This window comes from Miscanthus floridulus, chromosome 16 (assembly GCF_019320115.1).
Source record: "Miscanthus floridulus cultivar M001 chromosome 16, ASM1932011v1, whole genome shotgun sequence".
Classification (NCBI taxonomy): Eukaryota; Viridiplantae; Streptophyta; class Magnoliopsida; order Poales; family Poaceae; genus Miscanthus; species Miscanthus floridulus.
Window position 1 is genome coordinate 18,556,075 of NC_089595.1, and position 21,882 is coordinate 18,577,956.

The window sequence follows — 21,882 nt, forward strand, 5'->3', positions numbered from 1 at the left end:
TTCCTTGCTCCATTTGCTCTGGTTCGCGTTTGACTCCTGACCCCTCGTCGCGACGTAGATCTGGAGAAAGAGGCCTCCCAGGCGGCTGAGGCCTCCGTCGCAGCGCAAGCAGCGCTGGATGTCGAGGTCCGGGAGCACGAGGCGCTGCGCAGCGCTGTCCGGACCGCCTGCGAGGCTCTGGACGTCGAGGAGGTCCAATCAGCTAGCTCCCTTGGGAGCCGCCTGATTGCGTTGAGCGGCCACGTCCGCGAGAGACTCCGAGGGGCGTTGCACACGGGTGTCAAGCGCGCCCTGGCCGTCGTCTCCTCGCACTACGCCATCAACCTCGAGGCTGTCAGCGACGGCTACGTGTTGCCAGAAGATGACGAGGAGGCGGATGCGGAGGTCATGAAGCTGTTGGAGGCGGCCGAGGCACCTGGCACAGCGCTGGCCCGTCTGTTTGAAGAAGAGGTGGTCCCTCCCGCGCCAGCCGCCGATCCTTGAGCTTTGACCTGGGCCAAAAGGGGCCATGTAACCGGATTGAGTTAGTTGCCGTATCGTGACGTTTTTGTGGCCGTCGAGGCCTTTAAAGTATTTGCGTATGTGCGTCTTTTAATCGTTTTCTGTTCTACTTCCGAGCCTGTGCCCTCTGTCTCGATCTTGGGAACCCGCAAAGAAAACCCTCGGGACCTAAGCCGTCCTTCGGCGAAGGGTGGTGAGGGAGCTGCCGTAGCCCAGAGGCGTAGGCCGTTCTCACGTCTCGACCGGCCCTTTGGCCTCCAGACAAACTTTTGGTCTTTGGGTTTCTTGTGAAGGTCCCGTCGGAGCGCGAGAGAGTTTTGGCGTAGAAATTTTTTTGAAAGACCATTAACAAATGGTGTTCGGGACTTAGGGGGTTCCCCCTTTCTAGCCCCCGAGGGAGGCCCGGCTTTGCAGAGGCAGAGCCGAGTCTCCCTTATAGCGCTATTGTGACGTCGAGCCCCTATTGATAGACAAGCTCTCTGTACAGAACTTCCTCGGAGCCTACGCTGTCCTTTGGGTGAAAAGGTGGTGAGGGAGTTGCCGTAGCCCGGAGGCGTAGGCCGTTCTCACGGCTCAGCCGGCCTTTTCACCTTTGAGACGATCGTACGGTCCTTGGGTTCTATACAATCGGCTTGTCTATAAGGGGGGTTTCTCGAAAAATTATAACAACTAAGAACGCTTCTTTATTGCATTTCGAGAAACAATGTAAACAACGTTTGGAATTTTAAGGGTAGAAACGACGTAGCTGTTCTATGTTCCAAGCGTTGGTGAAGATTTCGCCCTTCTCGTTGGCTAACTTGTAGGTCCCGGGCTTCAGCACTTGAGCGACGATGTACGGCCCTTCCCAGGGTGGGGTCAGCTTGTGGCGGCCCTTGTTGCTCTGCCTCAGTCTCAGCACCAGGTCGCCCACCTTCAGGTCTCGGCTTCGGACGCGCCGGGCTTGGTAGCGTCGTAGGGCTTGCTGGTACCTGGCCGAGTGTAGCAGCGCGACGTCTCGGGCTTCCTCCAGTTGGTCGAGGGCGTCTTCGCGGGCAGTGCGGTTGCTTTGCTCGTTGTACGCCTGTAGCCTCGGGGAACCGTATTCTAAGTCAGTGGGGAGGATGGCCTCGGCTCCATAGACCAGGAAGAACGGTGTGAATCCCGTGGCTCGGCTCGGGGTATTTCTTAGGCTCCAGATGACTGACGGGAGTTCGGCAAGCCATTTCTTGCCAAACTTCTTCAACTGGTTGAATATCCTTGGCTTAAGGCCTTGTAGGATCATGCCGTTGGCACGCTCTACTTGGCCATTCGTCCTTGGGTGTCCTACGGCCGACCAGGCCACCCGGATGTGGTGGTCGTCGCAGAACGTTAGGAACTTGCGACCGGTGAATTGTGTCCCATTGTCAGTGATGATGGTGTTAGGAACCCCGAACCTGTGGATGATATCCGTAAAGAACAGCACCGCTTGCTCGGATTTGATCTGAGCGATCGGACGAGCCTCGATCCATTTGGAGAATTTGTCGATAGCTACCAGCAGATGGGTATAGCCCCCGGGTGCCTTCTGCAGAGGCCCAACCATGTCCAGCCCCCATACAGCGAATGGCCATGTGATGGGGATGGTTTGGAGGGCTTGGGCCGGGAGGTGCGTCTGTCGAGCGTAGTACTGGCATCCCTCGCAGGAGCGTACTAGCCTCGTGGCGTCGGCCACCGCCGTCGGCCAATAGAAACCTTGGCGGAAGGCGTTACCCACGAGCGCCCGAGGCGCCGCGTGGTGCCCGCAGACTCCCGCGTGCAAGTCCCAAAGTAAGGATTGGCCAGCCTCGGTGGTGATGCATCGTTGGAGAATACCGGATGGGCTACGCCTATACAACTCGCCGTCGCAGAGGACGTAAGTCTTGGCGCGCCGCGCGAGCCGCCGGGCTTCGGTTCTGTCAGCAGGAAGCTCTCCCCGAACGAGGCGATCAAGGAAAGGGACTCGCCAGTCCGTTTCTTGGTCGGCCTTGGGAGGCTCTGCGTCAATCGCCATGGCCTCGGGCTTGGCTGGCGAGGTCTCGGTGGTAGAGGGGGCCTCGAGCCCTGCGGTGGGCTCGGTCGATGGGCCTTCTTCTATCGCCGAGGCGTAGTCGACGGATGGCTTGTGGAGGTCTCTGGCGAAGACGTTCGGGGGAACCGGGGTCCGTGCCGACGCCATCTTTGCTAGTTCGTCTGCGGCCTCGTTGAACTTTCGAGCGACGTGGTTGAGTTCGAGGCCGTCGAACTTGTCCTCCAGGCGACGTACTATCGTGCAGTACGCCTTCATTTTGGGGTCATGGCAGCTTGACTCTTTCATCACCTGATCGACGACGAGCTGCGAATCACCCCGTACTTCGAGACGCCGCACTCCAAGTTCGATGGCGATTTGTAAGCCGTTGACGAGGGCCTCGTATTCGGCCACATTGTTGGAGGCGGCGAAGTGAAGCCGGATCATGTAGCGCATGTGTACTCCAAGGGGCGAGACCAGGAGCAGGCCCGCGCCAGCCCCAGTCTTCATCAGAGACCCGTCGAAGTACATGGTCCAGCATTCTGATTGGATTTGAACGGGTGGCAGCTGTGTGTCGGTCCACTCGGCTACAAAGTCGGCCAGGACCTGTGATTTGATCGCTTTCCGAGGCGCGAAAGACAAGGTTTCCCCCATGAGTTCAACAGCCCACTTGGCTATTCTACCCGAGGCCTCCCGGTTTTGGATTATCTCTCCCAGAGGAAAAGACGACACCACAGTCACCGGGTGGGACTCAAAGTAGTGACGCAGCTTGCGTCGAGCCAAGACTACGGTGTAAACCAGCTTCTGGATGTGGGGGTAACGCGTCTTAGTCTCGGAGAGCACCTCGCTGATGAAGTAGACAGGTCGCTGGACGGGTAGAGCATGTCCCTTCTCCTGCCTCTCGACTACTACGGCCGCGCTGACCACTTGGGTTGTCGCGGTGACGTAGAGTAAGAGGTGCTCGCCCTCGGTGGGCGGAACCAGGACGGGGGGGGTTGGTGAGCAGTGCCTTGAGCCTGGCGAGGGCTTCCTCGGCCTCGGTGGTCCAAGAAAAGCGCTCGGACTTTCTCAAGAGGCGGTACAGGGGCAGGCCTTTTTCGCCGAGGCGCGAGATGAAGCGGCTTAGGGCCGCGAGGCATCCCATGACCCTCTGCACCCCTTTGAGGTCTCGGATCGGGCCCATGTTGGTCACGGCCGAGACCTTCTCCGGGTTGGCCTCGATTCCACGTTCCGAGACTATGAATCCCAAGAGCATGCCTCGGGGAACCCCGAAGACGCACTTCTCGGGGTTGAGCTTGATGCCCTTCTCTCTGAGACATGTGAAGGCAGTCTCCAAGTCGCCGACGAGATCACCGGCCTTCCTGGACTTGACTACGATGTCATCCACGTAGGCCTCGATGGTTCGCCCGATGTGTTCGCCAAAGACTTGGATCATGCACCGCTGGTAAGTAGCCCCTGCGTTTCTGAGGCCAAACGGCATGGTTACGTAGCAGTACATGCCGAATGGAGTGATGAAAGAAGTCGCGAGCTGGTCGGACTCTTTCATCTTGATTTGGTGATAACCGGAATACGCATCAAGGAAGGAGAGGGTTTCGCATCCTGCAGTGGAGTCGACGATTTGGTCAATTCGTGGTAGTGGGAACGGGACCTTCGGGCACTGCTTTATTTAGACCAGTGTAGTCCACGCACATCCTCCACTTGCCACTTTTCTTCCTGACTAATACGGGGTTAGCCAACCACTCTGGATGGAATACTTCCTTGATGAACCCGGCTGCTACGAGCTTCTGCACTTCTTCGCCGATAGCCCTGCGCTTCTCCTCGTCGAACCGGCGCAGGCGCTGTCTTGCCGGTCTGGAGCCCGCCCGGATATCTAAGGCGTGCTCGGCGACCTCCCTTGGTATGCCCGGCATGTCCGAGGGGCTCCATGCGAACATATCGACGTTCGCACGGAGAAAGTCGACGAGCACGGCCTCCTATTTGCTGTCGAGGGTGGCGCTGACCTTCAGTCCCCGGCCGTCGGGGACGGTGGGATCGACGGGGACGAGCTTGACGTCCTCCGCGGGCTCGAAGGTCCCGATCGCGCCGCTTGGCGTCGGGAACCTCGTTAGCAAGCTGGTCGAGATCGGCGATGAGGGCCTCGGCCTCCGCGATGGCCTCGGCGTACTCGATGCACTCGACGTCGCAGTCGTATGCATGTTCGTACGTGGACTCGACGGTGATGACTGCCGTTGGGGACCCTGGCATCTTGAGCTTGAGGTAGGTGTAATTGGGGATCGCCATGAACTTGGCGTAGCACTGGGCGCCCCAAGATGGCGTGGTAAGCCCCCTTGAATTCAACCACCTCGAAGGTGAGGACCTCCTTGCGGTAGTTGGAGGGAGTGCCGAAGCAGACGGGTAAGTCGATGCGCCCGAGGGGTCGCGTGCGCTTTCCTGGCACGATGCCGTGGAAGGGCGCGGAACCACCTCGGAGCCGCGATTGGTCGAGCTCCAGGAGCTCCAGAGTGTTGACGTAGAGGATGTTGAGGCCGCTGCCCCGTCCATGAGCACTTTGGTAAGTCGGGTGTTGCCGACGATCGGGTCGACGACAAGCGGGTACTGCCTGGGGTTTGGAACATAATCAGGGTGGTCATCCCGATCAAAGGTGATTGCCTCTCGAGACCAGTCGAGGTACCGGGGGGTGGCCACCTTGACCGAGAAAACCTCCCGGCGTTCCCTCTTTCGCTGGCGCGCCGTGAGGCATGCCGAGGGTCCGCCGAAGATCATGAAAGCGTTGCGTACCTCGGGGAACCCGTCGTCCTTGTCCTCGTTCCGACCGCCGGGGCCCTTCTGCTTGGCGTCGTCGTCGGGGAGCCCGAGCCTGGCGTAGTAGCGCCGGAGCATGGTGCACTCCTCGAGGGCATGCTTCACCGGACCTTGATGGTAAGGGCAGGGCTTCTTCAGCATGTCGTCAAATAGCCCGGGGCCGCGGGGGCCGCGGGGATTCCTTGCGATCCGTTGTGGCGACATGGACGGCCTCGAGAACTTCCTGCTTCCCTGGGCGACCCTTCTTCTTTTTCTTAGGGAGGTGGGGGGCTGAGGCCTCGGGGGCCTCTTCCTCCGCTTCCCCTTGGAATCGGTGTTGGGGAAGATGGCTCCGACAGCTTCTTCCCCTGAGGCGAAGCTGGTGGCGATGTCGAGGAGCGCGGCAGCAGAGCGCGGGACGTTGCATCCTAACTCTCGGACCAAGTCCCGACAAGTGGTGCTGGAGAGGAAAGCCTGGACGATCTCCGAGTCGCCGACGCTGGGTAGCTCGGTGCACTGTTTGGAGAAGCGCCGGATGAAGTCTCGGAGAGACTCGTCTGGCTTCTGGCGGCAGCTTTTAAGATCCCAGGAATTCCCAGGGTGCACGTATGTGCCCTGGAAGTTCCCGACGAAGATCCTAACCAAGTCGCGCCAGTCGTGGATTTGCGAGGGAGGGAGATGCTCCAGCCAGGCTCGCGCCGAGTCCGACAAGAGCAAAGGGAGATTGCGGATGATGAGCAGGTCATTGTCCGCGCCACCTAGCTGGCAGGCCAGGCGGTAATCGGCGAGCCAGAGTTCCGGGTTGGTCTCGCCGCTGTACTTCGCGAGGTTGGCCGGCTGTCGGAACCGGGCGGGGAAAGGAGCAACGCGAATGGCCCTGCTGAAGACCCGAGGTCCTGGCGGCTCAGGGGAAGGACTGCGGTCCTCACCGCTGTCGTAGCGACCGCCTCGGTGTGGGTGGTAGCCCCGGGCGGCTCCGTCGTCGTGGCGCCGTCGCCTGCCAACTACCTCGTGGTCGCCTTGTACCTCGCGTTGGTGTCCAGGTCGGTCGCGCACCGAGAGGGCCCTGTTGACCGTCGGCGCGCGAGCGGGCTCGGGACGAAACGAGGCATCCTGGCCTTGGCGAGGTCGTGCCGTGGGTTGCTCCGAAGTGCCTCCGCGCCGGCAGGAGGCGGAACTTTCGGCCTGCTGCACTACTGCGGTCTCGAGGAGGTCGCGGAGCTCTCCGCGGACCCGTCGCCCCTCGGTGGTGGAGGGCTCGGGCATTGCTCGGACCAGCATTGCAGCAGCTGCGACATTCTGGCTAGCGCGATTAAAGATTGGGGGTGGCTCTCCCCCCTCGTCGTCGTTGATGCGGTGATGGACGTCGTGGGCCCTCCCTCGGGCCCCTCCGCCCTCACCGCGCCCTTGCTGCTCCTGCTCGAGAGTGTCCCGAAGCTGTTGCAGAAGGAGTCGGTCTTGTTCGACCTTGGCTTGAAGCTCGCGGAGCTGCTCCAGGTCTGGGCGTCGATGCCCCCCGTGGACGGGATTCTCGTTCCGTGCTGCCGGGGCCTCGAGACGCGGGGGTGTGGCGTCGCCCGCCCCTGCCCGGGGCGGGGAATGGTTGCCTGTCCTCTCGTTCTCTTCGCCCGCCCTTGGCATCCTGAGCCCGACGTGGAAGCACTCACGAGATGGATCGTAAGTCCCTTCATCGTCGGAGCCGGAGTAGCCGAGGCAGTAATCACTTGCGGCCAAGAATTGGCGCAAAGCCCCAGGGTTGTGGAGTTTGGAGAAATCCACCCTGGGCCATGCCTCATCCTCGTCCAAGGAGTCGGAGCGGGTGCTCAAGTCGAGAGCGAAGCGCTGGCGGCGTTCCGAGGGGTGCTCGTGAGTGGCAGCGTAAGTGTAGGCGTAAGAGGCGACGGCATTTCTCAACCCAAAGGGGTATGGGGACGGGGCCGTCTCCAGATTCTGCCCCGCCGGGGCCGGCTCCTCAGGGAGTGGTGGAGCGGGGTTAGGCGACTGGGCATCGTCGTAAGCCACCGACGATTTTCCTTTGTCCAGGCTCAGGTCAGACAGGTCCCCAGCCAGGGACCCCGTACCAACAGCTGGTCGTAGGGCATCGGCGGGGAATGGCGTGCCGCCCCGGGCTCGCGTAGCGTCGGGGTGGCCTTGCTCGCGCCGTATCTGGCGAGCGTGGCAAGAGCGGCCGCCCGGGCGCCGCCTGCGCCTGGGCTGCCGCGGCGCGACTTCGTCGTCGGACGGTGGGATTCGAGGAGTGAGGAGCACCATGTCGTACTCATGCCCTAGAGACATGAACTCTAGGCTCCCGAACCAAACTATGGTGCCGAGACGCAATGGTCGTATGTGGTCTGCCATCCGGAACTTGCTAGGATGACGAAGCTGACACGCAGAGCCCCTACCTGGCGCGCCAACTGTCGGTGTTTTGGAACCGGGGGTCCCTCAACCAACGAGTGAATTTGTGCTGTGTGCCCCTAATCCCGGATGGTGATGCAAAGAGACACAAGGTTTATACTGGTTCAGGCAATCGAGGCCCTACGTCCAGTCTGAGAGATCGATCTTGTATTCCTTGCACCTGAGTGCTCGTAGTAGGGGTTACAAGCTAGGTGAGAGAGGGAGCTAGCCCCAGGTCTCGGCGAGGGTGGTGCGGACTGCTCGAGACGTTCTTCCCAAGCAGCGTGGAGGCGTGGTTCTATCGGTGTGTTCGTCTTCTTGTTCTTTGCTCTCCTTCTTTTCCCCCTAGAAATGGTACCGGCTACCTCCTTTTATACCCACAAGGAGGAAGCCGGAAGTACATGAGAAGGCTACTATTTGCTGACGTATTCTGCTCCCGGAGCAGCGCGGCGTCGTGGGAGTTCCCGTCGGTGTCTAGTCAGTATGGTCTCCAGGCCGGCGACATGATGCGCTCCTGTTCATTTGTTGACTTGGTGAAGTGCCGAGGCCTGGGGGCTGCTGTAGTCGGTTGTGCCGAGACCCGCCGCGCTGAGGCCGAGACCCGCTGTGCCGAGGCCTGCTGTGCCGAGGCCTTTGCAGGCGGCAATGCGGGGTCTTGGCGGTCATCGTCGTAGTTGATTTAGGCGGAACAGTGCGGAACGTGCGTCTACAGGATATGGTACCCTGTATTGTCAGTAAGGGATGGTAAAAAGGCGATTTGACTGTTGTCCCATCGCTCCTGTCGCGGCGTACTGCCGATCGTGGCTTACGTAGTGGGTGCAGCCGGGCGCATTAATTGGATGCGACAGCCTGCTAGAGCGACTTTTGAGGCGGAGGCGACGAGGTTGCGGGACGAGCCCAGCCTCGGACGAGGCGGAGCATGGCCAGCTCGCCCGAGGCCCTACCGGGAGTCTCGGGCGAGGCGGAACTCGGTCAGTTCGCTGGTCCCGAGGTCCCAGGAACCCAGTTCTGTCTCCCCACGTCGTGTTCGTCCTTGGTGCAGGAGTTTAGGCAGCACAGTAGCCGGTAACCCCTGCATGATCCCGTCGTGGGTGGCAGGGCGCTGACGTGCTGGTCTGCCACTTCGCTGTACTGTGCCGTCGTGTGGTTGTTGGAGTGGTTGAGCGCCTTGATTAGATGTGATGTCCAGCCGGAATAGTCTAGTCAAAGTGGTGGTCGCGGGGCTGGTGGCGAGCCGACCTCGCGCGAATCGGAGAATCGCAGACCTCGGCGAGGAGGCCTCGGGCGAATCGGAGAATCGGTACTTCTTCTGAGGCCTCGGCGAGAAGGCCTCGGGCGAAGGGGCCTCGGGCGAATCGGAGATTTTTGGCTGAGACCTCGTTTGCCTTACTGGATCTTGTTTTAGGGTCTAAGCAGTTTTTTGGATCTTGCTTAGGGTACCCCTTCTCACGGTATCCGACACTTGGCTTCCAATGCTTGTTTATCGAGAAGGAAGTGAGTGTATCTAAGAAAGATGATGATCAAGTTATATTCAAGGGATTTAGATACAACAACCTATATCTAGTGGATTTCATCTCCGAAGATGCTAACTTGAAGACATGTCTATTCACCAAAATATCACTTGGGTGGCTATGGCATAGAAGACTTGCTCATGTTGGGATGAGTTCACTCAAGAAGCTTATGAAGAATGAATTGGTGAGAGGGTTGAAGGATGTGAAATTTGAGAAGGACAAGCTTTGTAGTGCATGCCAAGCCGGCAAACAAGTTGTAAACACTCATCCTACAAAAGCTTTCATGTCAACAATAAGAGTGCTAGAGCTCCTTCATATGGACTTATTTAGACCAACAACTTACAAGAGTTTGGGAGGAAATCTTTATTGTCGTGTGATTATTGATGACTACTCTAGATATACATGGGTGTTCTTCCTTTATGACAAGACCAAAGTTGCATCAGGCTTCATGAAGTTTGCCAAGAGAGCACAAAATGAGTTTCAAGTGAAGCTCAAGAAGATTAGAAGTGATAATGGTAAAGAGTTTGACAACACAAACATTGAAGCATATTGTGATGAAGTTGGAATCAAGCATTAGGTCTCCGCAACATACACTCCTCAACAAAATGGTGTAGTTGAGAGAAAGAACCAGACACTAATCACACTTGCAAGAACAATGCTTGATGAGTACAACACACCCGAAGCTCTATGGGTGGAAGCTATCAAAACCGCATGTTATGTATCCAACCGCATATTCCTTCAAAAGTTTCTTGGCAAGACACCTTACGAGTTGCTCAATGGGAAGATGCCAAACGTCTCATTCTTCTGGGTGTTTGGTTGCAAATGCTACATCTACAAGAAGCGGCAACACCTAGGGAAGTTTTAAAGATGTTGTGATATTGGCTTTCTTGTTGGTTACTCATCAAAGTCCAAAGCATATAGAGTATTTAATCATGCCACCAGCTTGGTTGAAGAAACATATGATGTGGAATTTGATGAATCTAATAGCTCCCAAGGAGCACATGAGAATCTTGATAATATAGGTGATGAACCATTGAGGGAGGCCATGAAGAACATTCCGGTTGGATACATCAAGCCTAAAGATGATGAAGACGATGTACAAGTGATTGATCCACCTTCTTCATCAAATATGCCACAAGATGGTGATAAAGATGGGAGAGTAGAAAATAAAGATACTTATGTCTCTCATGATCAAATGGTGGCACAGGCATAAGATGTTGATGCTCCACAACCTTCGCCTCAAGTGGTTGATAGAAAAATTCACCTCTACTATAAGCTCATCCATAAGATCTCATCATAAGGAGTCCTTCAAAGGGTGTGATGACTCAATCTCAAAAACTTGCTTTATTTATTGAACATCACTCTTTTGTCTCTTGTGTTGAACCTAAGAATGTAGAAGAAGCTCTTCAAGATTCGGATTAGATCAATGCCATGCATGAAGAGTTGAACAACTTCACTCACAATGAAGTTTGGACTCTTGAAGAGCGACCACAAGGTGCAAGAGTCATTGGAACAAATTGGGTGTTCCGCAATAAGCAAGATGATCAAGGAGTTATAGTGAGGAACAAGGCAAGACTAGTTGCAAAGGGATTCTCTCAAGTTGAAGGATTAGATTTTGGAGAGACCTTTGCACTGGTTGCAAGACTTGAAGTCATTCGTATCCTTCTTGCATATGCATCGCATCATGAAATGAAATTATATCAAATGGATGTTAAAAGTGCATTTTTAAATGGCTTCATAAATGAACTAGTCTATGTTGATCAACCTCCTGGGTTTAAAGACCCTAGATATCCTAATCATGTTTATAGGTTGTCCAAGGCGCTATATGGGCTTAAGCAAGCCCCAAGTGCTTGGTATGAGCGCCTTTAGGATTTCCTCATTGAGAAGGGCTTCACCATTGGGAAGGTCGACACCACACTATTCACCAAGAATCTTGATGGAGAAATCTTCATTTGTCAAGTATATGTTGATGATATCATCTTTGGATCATCAAATGAAAATTATTGCAAAGAGTTTGGTGAATTGATGTCGAAGGAGTTCGAGATGTCAATGATTGGAGAGCTTACATTCTTTCTTGGTTTTCAAGTCAAGCAAATGAGAGAAGGGATTTTCATCTTTCAAGAAAAGTATACCAAGGATCTTCTCAAAAGATTCAATATGGATGAATGTAAGCCAATCAAGACACCAATGCCATCTAATGGACATCTCGACCTAAATGAGGGAGGTAAAACAGTTGATCAAACTCTCTACCGCTCTATGATTGGTAGTTTGTTATATTTAACCGCATCTAAGCCCGACATCATGTTTAATGTGTGTGTGTGCTAGATTTCAAGCTAATCCTAAGGAAGCTCATTTGGTTGCCATTAAAAAAATCCTTAGGTACCTTAAGCACACACCAAGCATTGGCCTTTGGTATCCCAAAGGAGCTAGATTTGAATTAGTTGGCTATTCCTATTTGGATTATGCCGGTTGCAAAGTTGATAGGAAAATCACATCCGGAGGGTGCCATTTTCTTAGTAGATCACTTGTGTCTCGGTCCTCCAAGAAGCAAAATAGTGTGGCTTTATCCACCACCGAAATGGAATACATTGCCACGGGTGCTTGTTGTGCACAAATACTTTACATGAAGCAAACTTTGCTAGACTATGGTGTAGTTCTAGAAAAAGTTTCTCTTTTGTGTGACAATGAGAATACGGTAAAGCTTGCTAATAATCCGATTCAACACTCTCGCATCAAGCACATAGATATCCATCATCACTTTCTTAGAGATCATGTTGCTAAAAATGATATATCACTAGAAGGTATAAGGACTGAGGATCAATTGGCGGATATCTTCACTAAACCGCTAGATGAGGCTACATTTTGTCGGTTGAGGAATGAGCTCAATGTGCTTGATTTTAGTAACTTCACTAGAAAACGAGGTTGTGTTGTCCCTTGCATTGCATTGTAATATACAACATGTTCCATTTCTGGTAATGCATTTAGGGCTTATCTAACATGGTTAAGATAACCGCTGAAAAACGTGTGAAGAAGCTTAACCTTGGATTAAACTTGACAAGCAACTAGAATTAACTTCAAGTATTGCATTGCATATACATGAGTGTTATTTTGTCGTTTCCTTTCGATTACCCTTTTTATTGTCTATTTTCTTAAAAAGAATTATAGCCTAAAGCAAAATACTTTGAAATTTTTGAGGGTTTGAGATAGGTCACTCATATCAGTCCCAATTGGTGTTTATTTGGGTCTTATTGAAGTTGGGACTTGATTGGGAATAGGCAGCGCAAAGGAACATTGAAGATTTACTAAAAAAGAGTGACCGGATGCTGCACCGGACTCTGGAGTCCAACGTTCGGTCAGTTCACAAGAGGTGAACAGAAGCGCAAAGGAGTGACCAGACACTGAAATAGTATTCTTCCTCCGTCCAGTCAAACGGTGGTCCTGTGTCCGGTCGATCGATGAAGATGAACATAGGGTGGACCGGACTCTGGCTGCGTCTGGTTAGGGTTAACCGGATGCGTCCGGTCACAACTTGGGAGGTTTTGGACCTCTCTGTTGTCGACCGGACTCTAGGTGGCAGCGTCTGGTCGTTGCCACCGGAGCGTCCGGTTAGTAGAAATCGTGTGGGTCTCGAACTCTTTCTCCTTTCCTTGTCTGTAATGTTGGAAGCCACCATATAATCGCGCCATGCTTTGACCTAAGTTCGCATCCATCTCCTCACCGTGATTCCACCGACATCGCCTGTGCCCTAGCCGCCGCATCCGCACCCACGCTGACCTCACACGCCTCCTCCGCCGCACAGTCGTGCCGCGCCACTCAAGATGTCAACGGGCCCCCGTTCCCCGATTCCCCACGGGGAATTCACCCATTAGGGGACGGGGATGGTATAAATCGTCTTCCCATGGTGAATTAAATGGGGAAAAATCATCCCCATCGAGTATGACGGGGGCGGGGATGGTATACATGCCCCCGTCCCCGTTCCCCCCGAGGACCCGAAATATTTAAGGCCCATCATATTAAAGGCCCAGCAACCGCACTCTAACAGCCAGCATGTGCATTTATCTTTTAAGGCCCATCATATTTAAGGCCCAACAGCCAGTCTTGTTTAATTTTGCTTTGTATTTTATTTGGATTTAGATTTTCTGAGATGGGAACTAGATCTATTTCATGGCAAACCAGATGTACGAGATTCTTCTTAACTGTGAACTTACTATGATTGTTTCTTTGGATTTTCGATTCGCTTTTGTCCATAGTAACTAGCTGAATTTTGTGACGGGGACAGGGACCCCGTGGGGATAAAATCCCCGACGGGGATGGGGATGGGGCAGGAACTTCCCCGTTGGCATTCACAGGGATGGGGACGGGGAAATTTTTGCCCCACGGGGATGGGGATAGGAAGCTGTCCCCCGACGGGGAATTCCCCGTTGACATCACTGCGCGCCACCACCGCAGCCGCCGTGCCCTCTCCGCGTCGTCTGCCCGCACCGCCTGTCCACGACGCGCCCATGCCCAAGTCGCTGTGCGCACGCCTTTTCCTTCGCCGCCTGCCCGCGATGTTTGCCCGAGCCACACGCCCGTGCCCTAGCGTCGCCGTGCCAGCAACTCAACCGCGCGCTCGCACCGCATCCATGACTGGAGTCCCAGCTGCCATCCACCGCGCCCACAGCATTGCTCGGCTTCTGCACCATGTTGCCGCAACCCTAACCCTAGGGGATTCCCGGTGGTTCCCCGCGATTGGTTCCTCTGCTCTTCGGTTCGCCGGTTCGTCAGGTAGCAAGCCATCACCTCTAATTTCGTACCTATTGCTTGCTTCTTAGGTTTTCGTATATCTAGATGTATATTGTAATTATTCATATATTCGATCTATTCTATCGTGCATCGAGTCGGTGTTTTTGAGGTTACTTTGGCAGTTGTCAGTTAACTCGGGGTCAAGCTCGCGAGTACAGATCGAGGCCAAGCCTCGGAAGTGACAGTTGGCAGTTGTTTTTTTCAGCTCCAGCACAACTCCACCCATCGCCCGCCGCTGATTCTCATCTTCCTGGATGCACCAACATGCAAGTTTGCAAACCCTTTCAGCCTCTGCTAAATCGAACTCACCTTGTAGCCGTGGGTCCACCAAACTCCACACATCTCCCTCATGAAGCTTGCCGACGGCATGCACCGGAAAATAAGCAGCATGGGGGTTGTCGCTAGTCTGTACTTCTGGAGAGTTCCTTCTTCCTGATATGATTTCCATCAGTACCATACCAAAGCTGTAAACATTAGCCTTTGGTGTAATAGCAACTCCGCTAAGCCACTCTGGGGCAAGATACCCTGCGGTTCCTCTGAATGTAGTCAGAACTCGGCTAAAATCCCTTCCTACAAACACTACCATCCCAAAGTCCGCAATCTTGGGGACAAATGATACATCAAGAAGTATGTTTTCTGGCTTAATATCAGTGTATGATGCAGAGTATGTTTTCTGGCTTAATATCAGTGTGTATGATGCAGTCACGGCAACTCTGATGCAAGTAGCACAATCCTCTAGCAATTCCAATGGCTATTTGATATCCGGTGCTCCATTTAAGGACGACAGCATTGTTTTGAAATAGATGGGCATCAAGAGACCCATTCGTCATGTGTTCATACTCAAGCATCATGTTATCACCTTCACAGCAGAAACCAATCAATTTCACTAGGTTTATATGTTGGATCAATCCAATCGAGCTCACCTCGGCTCTGAATTGCTTCTCTCCCTGACGAACACCATCAAGCTTTTTCACTCCTATGATAGTCTGGTCGTCTAACATTCCTTTGAACACAGAACCAAAACTTCCTCCTCCCAGCCTTTCTGAGAAACTTTTAGTAGCATGACTTATATCAGTGTATCTAAAGGCTGTAATTCCACCACCACTACCTTCAATACCGTGTAACGGCATGCAACACCAGTTGAAATTTTTCCTCCAAATCATAAACAACAGCAAGGACATTAGTATCACAAGAATAATAACAATAATGCCTGAAGCAATGACAATAACTCCAATGCTTGGTTTCCTTTTGTTTCTTGTTCTCCAGCTTTCCAAATCTTTGGCGGCAAGGCGAAGATAAACGACGTCTTCAGAAGTATTATCAAGGCCATCATTCTGTTTCACATCAAGCAATTCCCCATTCCAGACAGAGCATCTGCTGTTGTTAAAGGAATAAGCTATGCAGGAGCAGTCACTGAGACAAGCTTCTACGCAATCGCTCTGAGTGGTAGCATCCTCTATGCTCCGGGGATGATTGGGCAATGTAACACGAGCTATGGGGTGGAACACATCTGTTGACCTTGTTGTGTTCTTGTCACTAGCTGTGCAATTTAAAGGAGTGTTCCTGACACACCCTCCAGTTTGATCACCAAGCTCCCAGTCCTGAGGCGACCTTTGGGAGAAGGTCTCCATACAGCCACAGAAGTTTGGACCCAAATTGCCATTGGAGACCGTGAAAGGTCCACAGATAGCATACGTAGTGCAGAAATCAGCAGGCTGGGAATATATGGTCTTCCAAGACCAATGTTTTCAAGTCGTCCTATTAATCGCGATTAATGTCGGTCTGGTCGGTACTATGACCTCGATTAGAGACTTAGACTCGATTAGCGACACAGGAGGGCCCCCCAACATTCCAAGCAGTGCAAAGTCCCTCTCAGAACTCACCTAAGGCATTGTTTAGTTCCTCTCCTAAAATTTACTCTATATCCCATCGAATGTTTGGACACATACATGGTGAGACGAATCTTTTAAGCCTAATTAGGCGATGATTTGACAATGTGGTGCTACAGTAACACATGTGCTAATGATGACTTAATTAGACTTAATAAATTCGTCTCGCGGATTATCTACGGATTCTGTAATTTATTTTTTTATTAATATCCGAACACCCTATGCGACATTCTATGTGACACCCTAAAACTTTACACCCTGTATTTAATCGAGGCCTAGCTTGGAAGAAGATTACGTACCTCACTCCTGAAATTCCTCGTCTCCGGCGAGGCAATCAACACAACTGCTCCTTTCATTCCGTCATGGTCATCTAGCATATTACGTAATGCGTAATGACAATTAGCAGCTTGTTAATTGGTCAGAACTGACCAAAGGAACAATTGAAGCAACTCAGAGCAAGAGTCGCTTGAAAGAGCTCCTCCCAGAGAACAAAATACTAAAAGAATATCCACTAGACAGCATCGCAACTGAAAGCGCTGCACCACACATAACCTGCAACGAAACAGAGTATCAAGAGAGATAATCCAACAAGCATTTGGTTCCATACCCATGATCAATTCCTTGTCAAAGTTTGAATACAGATCACAATCCAAGATCCCTTCCATGCAACATGCTGAAGTTATCACTATCGCAATCGCAACACTGTTTGCACCATGATCCATTTGCAATGCAGCAAAAGTATGCATTGCTTGAAAAGGAGGCACTGCAACAAGACGAGATGTATTTTAACCATAGGTCCATACATTATACAAGGTTACACATCCAGGCCAATCAAATGGTACCACCAGCCTACCACACCTTATATAGTAGAAACCATTTCGCAAACCAGTGATTTGCAGAAGGTTATGTGACTCATCTGACTAACAGTCTAGCTTAACCACTACAGCCCTAAACATTAGTTGGTAACAAGGTAGTTCTCCTGCGACATGAACTCGATGATACAATCTCTTATGATGTCATCATGGATCATCCTGGCAATATTCATTCCGACCAGTTCCAACTCAGAACGATCGTCCAATGGCAAAGGCTGAACATCCTCCAAAAAGAAGTGTCCATTGTTACTTTGCTTCTGCACCATTTGCCAGACATTTTCAGCTAACTGTCCGTGATCTATTTCAGACCAGCACTTCATCATGATCTTTGCATGCAAACCGTTGTCTGGAATGGTCATGTCAGCCAAGATGGAGTTGACAAGATCAAACAGAAGTTTCCTGTCTGATTTCGACCACAGAACCAGCTTGTTAAACTTGTTTTCAAGACACAGGAACACATCTGAGCTCACTTGCCAATCTTCTAGGTGATCTGGCAAGTCACACACGCTAGCAAGCATGTCCTGTACATAAGAGAAATCCCTGTCCTCCTCATTCGTAAACATAGATAACCGCTCTTCCATGGCTCGATACGTTGAGATGTTCATATTGTCAAACTCGTCGCTTGACAAAGTACCAGAATAGTCTTCACAAATGTCATCTTGGTCTTCCATCTTCAGCATCTTTAGTTGCTCTCTGAGTTCTGCAGTTTTTTAGAAGGGCAAGAATAGCATTCAGTAATATTAACCATATTAAGTGAAGGAAATTTTAGTTCCTATGATATACTAACCTTGAATACCAACATTGATGCTTTTAAAAATTCCAGAATAAGTCTCTTCACCAGAACTGTGTTGCGATAAAGCAGTTGGACTTGAGCAGTCACAACTTTCAGAACTTGCAATACTTGCTGATTCTGTTGTTTGAGTGCCAACGTGATCATCAATCTCCACTGATGGTTTCCTTTCCTCCTAGAACCAGATGTATGTTAAATCTTAATGATCAGAATGCAATTATTCCATTGGAGCTAAAAATTTTCATAACAAAACTAAAATGACTTGAGAAATTGAGATGGTGTGATTAGCAGATTCAGAAATTGTACAGCTAAAAATAAATAACTATTACAATTTTTATTTAGAACAGCAAAATAATTTGACCGTCCACCCCCTAACGCCTAAACCACCAACTCAAGTCTTGCGCGTTTCTTTCTTGGCAGAAAACCTGTTTGTGCATGTTGACCAACTAACATTGACAAGGTAAATGTAAAACTGCTTGATGATAACACTGTTGGAACATACCTTCAATTCTATGCTCTCCTGATTCTGAATTGATAAAACTTCTTTTGTCTCTGGAGATGATGTTGCTAGTGTCTGGTATGTGCATCCCATAAAACCTTGTGTTTTTTCCGTGTAATCGTGTTTAAGAGCAGAATCAGATTGTTCCTGATCCTCAGTTCTGATAACATCATCAGGGCACTTTTCAGTATGTATATTGCTTGCCCGAGAAATATCAGAAATGCAGATGCTGTGCCTAGCTTTTTCTGAAGTTACATGAATCTCTTTTTCAGGTAGCATATTTTCCTTTCCTAGATGGACAGTTGATTTTCCATTTTTCTGTTTTGCATTTCTGATTGGTGATCCCTTCCTGATATGTGCATTTTCAGATTCATCAGTGGGTGAATTCAATATATCTTTCAGAATGGGCAACCTACGGGTTGGTGCAGACTGCCTCCTGCCTGACAATTTTGCAGAAGTGGTAGATGAGGCTGGAAGAGATTTGGACCTGGGAAAATTCCTTGATATACCAGCTCTTGAATCATCTTCACAGTAAATCCCTGTCTTCCACCCATCTTTACTGCTAATGCCAAGAGGGCTGCTTGGCACCTCCCTCACATTATAGGGATTGAAGTTTGGATCTGATCCTCCCCTGTGGGAGCTTTCTCTTGGTGCATCTCTATCAGACAGTCCGAGCATTTCACCTAGTGTTTTTATGCCTTTAGGAATTAAATTTTCTGAACCAGATTGGCAGGCCACTTGCCATCGTTCTGAGAGGTGCTTTCTGGCCTTTCTACTTACTGATGGTCCAGCAGAATGAATGCTTGAATAAAAGGGCATGGTGTCATCATGAGAGGTAGAACTAACTTTTGCCTTCTCAGTATCCACTTCAAGGTAATATTTCTCCTGGGATGGTCTCCTCCTGCTACTGCTTTTAGGTGTTTGTTTTCTAACCTTCTGTAGTGCAGAACCCCTTTCTCCTTCAAGAACTTCATTGTTTTGTGGCACAGAAAATTGTTTACTATGGTGTGGACGATTCAAATGTCCTGTCCCACTCCTCTGTTTATATTGTGGTGCTTCTTGGCTTGATGGAACAGGTGTGAAACTTTTCCTTTGAAGGTTTGGCTTCAGAACAACGATTTGAGAGCGACGGCATGAGCCTTTACTCTTGCCCTCATTTGGTGCCAACGGCGCCACTGGTGTAACTGAAGTTTCTCTGAGCAGCATGCTAGGAATGGGTTTCTCAAACTCCTTTGGTATGTCATGCATCCCGTCACACACACCTTCCATGCCACAAGGGATTTCTTCCTCAAATGATTGTGCAGCAGCAGCATTGCTTGTATGAGAAGAGCACTGCAACCCACTGTGGCTAAGGATGTGTCCTGAGAATCCTGACACTGCAGTCCTGTTCTCCTGAAGGATTTCAAGGAAAACATCCCTTTTGGAGTGGAGTACATCAAGTGCTTCGCTGAACTCCTTCGAATTCATATTCCCTTCACCAGTGGCAAGCCGCTTGGCATCCAAGAACTTTTGCCTGACAAATTCCAGATCAGCCTCAATGTTTGTCAGATATGGCTCCTGATTTCCAGGCTGCGGCAGCTCATGCGTCGCCATGTTCTCCATCTCTGTTACCTCAAAAACATCCTTCAGTGCTGGCAGCTCATCAGAACTGACGTTACATGCCTGATCCCCAGACGAGACACTGTCCACATCTCGCACAACTCCAGACAAGTGTCGCTGCAGGTTAGCCCAGGTGTCACTCTGGCACCGGTCAAGAGCTTTCTTGGGGTGAGGTACAGTGTCGAGACCCATCAGCCTAGCAACAATACCAGGCGAGCAATGGGTGAACTCCACTTGCTTCGGCACGTCTTTCTTCGCAGGAACAGTGTTCGGCTTGCTGGAGAGGCCCTGCAAAACAGAGAAAGAGAGCACGGACAAGGCTTTCAGCACGCAGTTCACTAATCAGACATATTTAACTGCGTCGAAATGCATTCGTGGACAGCAGCGTGCTACATCATGTACCTCTCTTGAATTGTATTCACCTCTCGGCGCATCCACCGGCTGCGGCAGCATTGCCTTCTTTGCCCTTTTGAACCCCCGCTTGAACTCAAAAGTGAACTGATGCAATCATGTAGCAGTTGTAGTTACTAGGAATCGAGGTAGACAATCGTGCCAAAACGATGACTAGCAAGAGATGTGAATCTCGGAGAAACTCTAGTCCAAGTATAAATAATTAAATATTCTATTTTCTCAAAACCCACGAAACATAATTAACAAGTGCCTACAATATGAGGCGCAGCTGTAATAATCAAAAACCTTGGTGGAAACTGAAAAGTTTTTTTTAACAGGAAGAGATTGGGGACTGGTGGTGGTGGTCTACTCACCGATGTCTCCTCCACGGAAGACACCACCGGAGCCTCCAACGCCGCCGGCTCCTTGGACTCGGGGGAAGCCGAAGCGGCCGGCCCGCTCGCTGCGCAATCACGGCACGGAGAAAACCAAACCAAAAAGAGCCTCTCCGGTTAGATACGGAAAATAAATGCGGAAACGGAGAGGCAAGCTCGGCCCGTGGTCGCTCACCTCGGCGCGACGGGGTGGGCGGGGGCGGTGCCCGCTGTCGGGAGTGGGAGTGGGGGCGCCGTGGCTTCGCCGGGGCACGCGACCCGCCGCCGCGCAGCATTGCTTCCGCCTCCGCCTCCGCTTCTCCTCTCTCCTCCTCCTCCTCCTCCAGGCTCTGCTGCTGGAGACCTTTGTTCGCCTCCCCTGACGAATTCAGATTTTGAACCGTGGGGCACCGGGGTGGTGGGGGCCCACGTGAAAGTGCGGTGGGCGCGGGAGGCGCGGGCCCCGTGAGGGTCGCCAGGTCCACCTCCCTGCACCTGGGCCACAGGGCGAGGCGGGGCATGGTGTCAGTGAGAGTGCTGCTGCCGCGGCGGGCGCGTGCGAGGGGGTGGTGGGGCACGCCGGCACGGGCGCGTGGGTGAGCGAGTTCGAAAAGGCTCGGGTGGAGCACGAGCACGAGGCGCGAAAGCCCAGGGCGGAGATGGGACCCGGTGCTCAGAGACTCTCTTCTCCCTCACGGCGAGTTCGTGACGAGGAGAGAGCATCCGAGGGAGAAGACCGCTCGCTGCCACTGTGGTGCGGCCACGGATCTTCTGCGGCGCTGTTCGTGGAGCGTGGACTCGAGGGTACTGCGTATTTATAGGCGAAATGGAGGCGTGCTCGTGGTAGGGATTAGGGAATCTAGTGCCATCGGTTGTCATTGATAGAAAGATGTCACGCAGATATGCTTAGGTATAGACTTTATTAATTGTCAAGAGCAGATATAATGAAGGGTTTATTTGGCATCTTAAGGCTTGTTTGACATTTTGTCTTTTCATTTCATTTCCTTCCTTTTTTTTGAAAATGTCTCTTTTATATCTCTTGCAATAACTTACACCAAATCTTTGGCCTTGTTTAGATTCTAAGTTTTTTCACTCTCTCTCCATCACATCAAATTTTTGGACACATGCATGGAGTATTAAATGTAGATAAAAAAAATAACTAATTACACAGTTTGATTGTAAATTACGAGACGAATCTTTTGAGCCTAGTTAGGCCATGATTGGACAATAATTATCAAATACAAACGAAAGTGCTACAGTGTCAAATACTGATTTCTCACACCCATCTAAACAAGGCCTTTCTTCTTGAAAACCGATCTTTCTATCTCCTACAATTAATAACATCTACTCCTATACACATCGCGATCACTTGGACTAGGGATTGGAATTTAAATAACCAAATCTTTCTTCTTGAAAACCAATCTTTCTATCTCCTACAATTAATAACCTCTACGCCTATACACATCGCGATCACTTGGACTAGGGATTGAAATTTAAA

The 21,882-nt window shown here is 51.3% G+C and overlaps 2 protein-coding genes across 2 annotated transcripts in view; both read right to left on the reverse strand.

Annotated features, from left to right (window-relative positions):
* LOC136510359 (G-type lectin S-receptor-like serine/threonine-protein kinase At2g19130) overlaps positions 1–15,707 on the reverse strand; it is a gene marked incomplete at its 5' end in the record, with an annotated part of 120,664 nt that extends 104,957 nt beyond the window's left edge. Inside the window, 2 exons of the mRNA XM_066504837.1 lie at positions 14,240–14,602; positions 14,640–15,707. Coding sequence (XP_066360934.1) covers positions 14,240–14,602; positions 14,640–15,707 — 1,431 coding nt within the window. The remainder of the gene's footprint in view (positions 1–14,239; positions 14,603–14,639) is intronic.
* A 922-nt stretch (positions 15,708–16,629) lies between these two features.
* On the reverse strand, positions 16,630–21,151 carry LOC136513265 (uncharacterized). The gene is made up of 6 exons (XM_066507259.1): positions 20,581–21,151; positions 20,385–20,473; positions 20,023–20,118; positions 18,025–19,908; positions 17,520–17,697; positions 16,630–17,432 (listed from the first exon to the last, which is right to left on the reverse strand). The coding sequence occupies exons 1-6, from the start codon at positions 20,903–20,905 to the stop codon at positions 16,816–16,818; spliced, it is 3,189 nt and encodes a 1,062-aa protein (XP_066363356.1). The 5' UTR covers positions 20,906–21,151; the 3' UTR covers positions 16,630–16,815.
* Positions 21,152–21,882: the final 731 nt, after the last annotated feature.